Source organism: Arachis stenosperma, chromosome 4, assembly GCF_014773155.1.
Source record: "Arachis stenosperma cultivar V10309 chromosome 4, arast.V10309.gnm1.PFL2, whole genome shotgun sequence".
In the NCBI taxonomy this organism is placed as follows: domain Eukaryota; kingdom Viridiplantae; phylum Streptophyta; class Magnoliopsida; order Fabales; family Fabaceae; genus Arachis; species Arachis stenosperma.
Window position 1 is genome coordinate 17,609,376 of NC_080380.1, and position 6,957 is coordinate 17,616,332.

At 38.8% G+C, this 6,957-nt stretch overlaps 1 protein-coding gene across 1 annotated transcript; it reads right to left on the minus strand.

Annotated features, from left to right (window-relative positions):
* Positions 1-3,899: 3,899 nt before the first annotated feature.
* On the minus strand, positions 3,900-4,766 carry LOC130974713 (uncharacterized). Its single transcript, XM_057899569.1, has one exon. It carries the CDS (start codon positions 4,764-4,766, stop codon positions 3,900-3,902), a length of 867 nt encoding a protein of 288 aa, XP_057755552.1.
* Positions 4,767-6,957: the final 2,191 nt, after the last annotated feature.

Genomic DNA, 6,957 nt, shown 5'->3' on the forward strand with positions numbered 1-6,957 from the left:
GAAAAGAGGAAGGAAAATGATTATTTTTCATTGTTTGGTTGTGAAGAGAAATTGGGGAGGAAAGAAAAGAGATGGAAAAAAACTGGTGGGACCCACCAATTTTTTTCTCTCTACTTCCAATATTATTCCTTCATTTTTTTTCAATATATTTTATATTACAAGGGTAAAATTGTCTTTTTATAACATTTCTTTCCTTCTTATTTTCCTTTCATTCAAATACATCTAAGGAAAATAAAAATCCACTCAATTTCTTTCCTTTCCTTTCTTTCTTTTCTATTTCTTTCCTCTCTATTTCTTTCCTTCCAACCAAACATAGCATTAATGCAAATGGGGGAGAGAGAGATTCTTCTCCTATGTTTCCTTCACTAACTTTTCCCTATACTCAGACAACGAAAAAAACTAGGATGTCGATGTCTAGATTGCATCGCCTGTCCAATTTTGGCACTCTCTAGCATTTCTACTTTTGTTTTTGGATTGAGAGTGACCAGCAGAGTTGTGCCCATGGATACTGGCGCGGATTTTACAACCCATAAACTAACCGGCAAGTGTACCGGGTCGTACCAAGTAATACCTCAGGTGAGTGAGGGTCGATCCCACGAGGATTGATGGACTAAGCAACAATGGTTGATTAATTTACTTAGTTAGACAAACAGTAAATGATGTTTGAGAGTTCAAAAAGTATTAAACAGAAAGCTCAGAATATCAGAAGACAGGCAAGTAAATAAGTTGGGAATAAAATATGGAGAAAGTAGTTAAGGCTTCAGAGTTATCTATTTTCCGGATTGACTTTTCTTATTAATTTATTTTAATCATGCAAGATTTAATTCATGGCAAACTATATGTGACTAGACACTAATTCCTTAGACCTTTCTAGTCTCCTCTAACTCTCATCAACTGCCAATTTCTTGGTCAATTAATTCCAATTAGAGGGTGAAGTTTAATTCTAGTTATTATGCCACAAAAATCCTAATTATCCAAATATAAGAGGATTATATGTCACTTATCCCGTTAAGTCTAGATAATTAGAATTTAGGAGAAATTGTTTTCAAGCTGTTGTTCAAGTAAAAAGTTTTTCCAAGTTATACAAGAACTCAATTAGAAAGAGAGTCATACATCCGTTCCACCCAAATTCATAAGATAAAGAACGAAAACAATTCTTAAATTATAAATCAACACATGAATTAAAATAGAAAAATAGTAGAATCAATCCATACAAAAAGACAGAGCTCCTAACCTTAACAGTGGAGGTTTAGTTGCTCATGGTTCAGAGAGAAAAACTAGGATTCAAGTAAACTGTAATTTTCGGAATGAGGTGCCGAGAAGAGAAGTTTCTTTTCCCTTTTATATCTAATCCTAATTAATTAAAAATTTGTTTTCTAAAACTAAAATAATATATTTTCCTATTTTAAAATAAAAATTTAAATTTAAATCAGAATTAATTATAGCAATCAGTAAGTCTTCAATTGATGGATGGGGACCACTTGCTTCGTAGGATCCACGCCTAACTTGGAAAATAACGAGAAGTATTTCTCTGATTCCTCCACTCTACAGCCTCTAATATGTGTTTTCTGGGTTGAAAACTGGGTCAAAAATAGCCCAGAAATCGCCCCAACGTTTTCTACATTTTCTGCACGTGGCGCATGTCACGCGTACGCGTCGATGGTCTTTTTCGCGTGTCACGCGTACGCGTCAGGTACGTGCACGCGTCACCGTGCAAATCTCCAAATCACGCGCACGCGTCAGGTGCGCGTACGCGTCGCTCTTCGCTGGTTATCTCTTTTAATTCTTATTCTGCAGAAACTCCATCAAATCCAGCCGAATGCTACCTAAAATAAACAGAATTGCACAAGATTCAAAGTAGCATCCATAGTGGCTAAAAGATAATTAATTCTTGGTTAAACTCAACAAATTAAATGCAAATTCACTAGGAAAAGATAGGAAAGATGCTCATGCATCACAACACCAAACTTGAATTATTGCTTGTCCTCAAGCAACCAAAACTAATATAGACTTAGGATGTGAATTTGCATGAGAATGAGAGTCCGATTAAGCTCATGTCTCTTCTTACAGTGGGGTTTACAACTGCAATCCTGAATAGTTTTGGCATCTCATTCTCCTTTGAATCAGAAGGATGTCACTGTCATTTGGAATTAGAATCCGGATAATATCATGAATTCTCTAATCTTTTGTAACTCGATTAAACCCTTGAACACATCAATTTTTCTTTGATTTTCTTTTCTTTGGTGCTTTGCACCTTGAGCCTAGCCGTGACTTTAAATGTTTTGTCTCAAGCTTTACTGACACAAAAATACCACAAGCACTTAACTGGGGAACTCTCTTTAAGTTCTTATTTTCCTTTCAGTTATTCCCAGATAGTGGTGCTCAAAGCCTTTGGCGTACTCTGTTAAATGCATTTGATCTCGACTCTTAGTGTTATGTCTCAAGGATTACTTGACACAATCACACCACAAGCATATGAATAAGGAAACAACTCTTTGAGCTTTTAATCATGTCTGACCTCCCTAGTCATTGATGCTCAGAGCCTTGGACCTTGCTTTTATTTTTCTTTTGCTATTTCTACTGCTTCAAGGATTAAACTTTCATTAATTTCAGAGAAGTCATAATAGTTCTCTGAATTCCTGTTCCTTATACATCAACATCCTTTGATTCAAATTCAACTATGCACTGTTCATGTCATGCATTCAGAATTACAAATAATACCACCACATTTAAGTAAACATGACTACTCTTAAAATTAAACTCAATTTCTCATGCATTACATCTTTTCTCCTTTCTTTTTGATTTCAAGCTTAGTGGACGATACATGAGACAAAATTAAGTTAACTACTAGGAATTAAAATAACAATTGATCATGCAATAACTAAAACAAAACAGCAGAATACTAGAACATAACATAGTAAGAGCAGGAAGGATTATAGAATGAAAGAAATTCAACCACATCAGTATCCTAGTGGCCATTTTATTCTTCAGGCTATGCTCCTCAGTGAAGATGATTCGCCTCTCTCAGTTATCCTAGTGGCCATTTTATTCTTCAGGCTATGCTCCTCAGTGAAGAAGATTCGCATCTCTTTAGTACCATAAAATTAGACAGAAAAACCATAAGCGAAGCGTCAACACCAAACATAAAAGTTTGCTTGTCCTCAAGCAAAGAAGAACTGAAAAAAGAGAGGGACATAAAAAGACAATTAATATAGATAGATGTATAGTTCAACGAAGCGGTGTGTGCAATGCGCACGCATACGGCACTCGTACGCGTGGGTCGCATAATGTTCAAGTGACCCGTAAGCATCTGGGATGCGTACGCGTGCTCTCAGGTTGATGCGCATGAGGGCTAGATAGACAGACGACGCGTGCGCGTCAGGTATGCGCACGCGTGAATGATAGTGAAAATGACGCGCACGCGTCAGGGACGTGTACGCGTGATGAAGATTGTGCTTCTAGCACAATTCCAGCCCCAAGCCATCACAACTCTCTGCCCAAACACCTGTTTACGCTGATTTTCAGGGTCACGCGTGGGTGGCTAAAAGCATAAACGACACGCACGCGTGGGCTTGTTTGTGCGCAAAACATAGTTCCAGCGCCACTCCTGCTCAACTCTCTGTTCACGTCATTGGTGTTGCGTACTCAGGCATGACGCGTATGCATCAGCAACGCTTGTGCGTCAAACACCTCTTTTTTTTTTTCGAAGTGTTCGGTTCCTATTCTAAAATAGCTGCATGATCAGAACACACGTAAAACGAAAGAAAAACAGTAAAAACTCAATAAAAATCAAATAAATAAGAAAACCACTACTACGGAAAATAACTAAGGATACAAAATTATCGGGTTGCCTCCCGACAAGCGCTTCTTTAACGTCACTAGCTTGACGGTCAGTTCTGCTAATTCAGCAAATGAGCGGACCTCTGGCGATCAATCTCGCCTCCAAGATAATGCTTCAACCTCTGGCCATTCACTGTGAATTTCCTGTCAGAATTCTCTTCCTGTAATTCCACATGACCATATGGTGAAGCTCTGGTAACCACAAACGGTCCTGACCACCGGGATTTTAGCTTTCCGGAAAAGAGTTTGAGTCTTGAATTATACAAAAGTACTCTCTGTCCTAGCTCAAAGACTCTGATGGCAATCTTCTTGTCATGCAATAACTTGGTTCTCTCCTTATAGAGCTTGGCATTCTCATAAGCTGAATATCTAAATTCATCAAGCTCATTCAACTGAAGCATTCGCTTAATTCCTGCAGCTTCTGAATCAAGATTCAGATACCTGATTGCGCAGTATGCTTTATGCTCCAGCTCAACTGGAAAGTGACAGGCTTTGCCATAGACCAATTGATAAGGAGACATGCCAATGGTAGTCTTGTACGCTGTCCGGTATGCCCAGAGAGCGTCATCAAGCTTCCTAGACCAGTCCTTTTTTGAAACACTGACGGTCTTCTCTAGAATCCTCTTGAGTTCCCTGTTGGAAACTTCAACCTGTTCACTTGTCTGAGGGTGATAGGGGGTTGCCACTTTATGACGGACTCCATATCTCTGCAAAAGTGAGTCCAACTGTCTATTATAGAAGTGACTTCCACCATCACTAATGAGCATCCTTGGGACACCAAACCGGCTAAAAATATATCTTTGAAGAAAGCTCATCACTACTTTGGCATCATTAGTGGGTAGAGCCATAGCTTCCACCCACTTGGACACATAATCCACTACCACTAGAATGTAGTTGTTTGAATGTGAGGGAGGGAAGGGTCCCATGAAGTCAATACCCCACAAATCAAACAACTCAACCTCAAGAATCCCCTGCTGTGGCATTTCATGGTTGGTATGGAGATTCGTGGCCTTTTCACATCTGTCACAGTACTTCACAAATTCCCTTGAGTCCCTGAAGAGATTCGGCCAGTAGAACCCGCTCTGAAGGATCTTTATAGCTGTCCGTTCACCACCAAAGTCGCCTTCGTAATCAGAACCATGACAGTGCCAAAGAATCTACTGTGTTTCTTCATCTGGGACACATCTCCTGATTATACCATCAGAACACCTTTTAAAAAGGTATGGTTCCTCCCAAATGTAGTACTTTGCATCAGTTAATAGCTTCTTTACTTGTTGTCTACTGTACTCCTTTGGAATAAAATTCATGGCTTTGTAATGCGCAATGTCTGCAAACCATGGAGCCTACTGAATGAGGAACAATTGCTCATCTGGAAACATCTTAGTCACAGTCGTGGGTGGTTGTACTCCTGCTTCAGGCTCAATTCTGGAGAGATGGTCAGCTACTTGATTTTCTGACCATTTCCTGTCTTTTATCTCAATATCAAACTCCTGAAGGAGCAACACCCATCTGATTAATCTTGGTTTAAAATCCTGTTTGGTTAGAAGGTACTTCAAAGCAGCATGATCAGTATAAACAATAACCTTAGAACTAATTAAATAGGACCTAAACTTATCAACAACATACACAATAGCTAATAATTCTTTTTCTGTAGTTGTGTTATTCTTTTGGGCATCATTTAACACACGGCTAGCATAGTAAATGACATGTATAAGCTTACCATGCCTCTGTCCTAAAACAGCTTCTATAGCAAAATCACTAGCATCACACATCAGCTCAAATGGTAAATCCCAGTCTGGGGGAGCTATAATGGGAGCAGAGGTAAGGTTTGCTTTCAGAGTTTCAAAAGCATGTAGACAATCAGCATCAAACACAAAAGAAACATCAATACCCAACAGGTTGCTTAATGGTTTAGTAATTTTAGAAAAATCCTTTATAAATCTTCTATAAAATCCTACTTGACCCAAGAAACTCCTGACTCCCTTAACATTAGCTGGTGGTGGTAATTTTTCAATTACCTCCACCTTTACTCTATCAACCTCAATCCCCTTACTTGAAATCCGGTGTCCAAGAAAAACATCTTCTGTAACCATAAAATGACATTTTTTCAATTTAAAACAAGGTTTGATTCTTGACACCATTTCAAGACAAGAGATAAATGCTTAAGGCAGGATTCAAAAGAATTACCAAAAACAGAAAAATCATCCATAAATACCTCAATGAACTTTTCAACCATATCAAAAAAAAAATTGAGAGCATACACCTCTGAAAAGTTGCTGGAGCATTACAAAGTCCAAATGGCATCCTCCTGTAAGCAAATACTCCAAAGGGGCATGTGAATGCTGTCTTCTCTTAATCTTGAGGGTCCACTGCAATTTGATTATATCCAGAATATCCATCTAGAAAACAATAAAAAATATGACCAGCTAACCTCTCAAGCATCTGATCAATGAAAGGAAGGGGAAAGTGATCCTTCCTTGTAGCAATGTTGAGCCTCCTGTAGTCTATACACATTGTCCAACCTATGACTGTTCTTGTAGGAATAAGCTCATTCTTTTCATTCTTGGTCACTGTCATCCCTCCTTTCTTGGGAACTACCTGCACAGGACTTACCCAAGGACTGTCAGAAATAGGGTAACTAATACCTACTTCCCATAATTTCATTACCTCCTTTTGGACCACCTCTTTCATAGTTGGATTGAGTCTCCTTTGTGGTTGCACAACTGGTTTAGCATCATCTTCAAGAAGGATCTTGTGCATACACTTGGTTGGACTAATCCCCTTCAAGTCACTAATGGTCCACCTAAGAGCAGTTTTATGGCTCCTGAGCACTGAAATAAGCGCTTCTTCTTTTTCAGGCTTCAGGGAAGAGCTAATAATCACCGGATATGAATCATTGTCACCCAAGAACACATATTTTAGAGAAGGAGGTAAAGGTTTGAGCTCAAGCTTGGGGGCGTCCTCCTCTGCTTTAGGCGTGTGAACCATAGCCTTCTGGGGTGGTGAATCATTAACTTCCACTAATTCATACTCAGAAATAGGATCCAGAATGTCATCAAGTACTTCAGTTTTCAGTACATCTTGAACAAGTGGTTCAATAACATCTATTTTCATACA

Excerpts from the sequence above, each read along its gene's own strand:
- LOC130974713 (XM_057899569.1), bottom strand. The coding sequence starts at position 4,766 with ATGGGACCCTTCCCTCCCTCACATTCAAACAACTACATTCTAGTGGTA.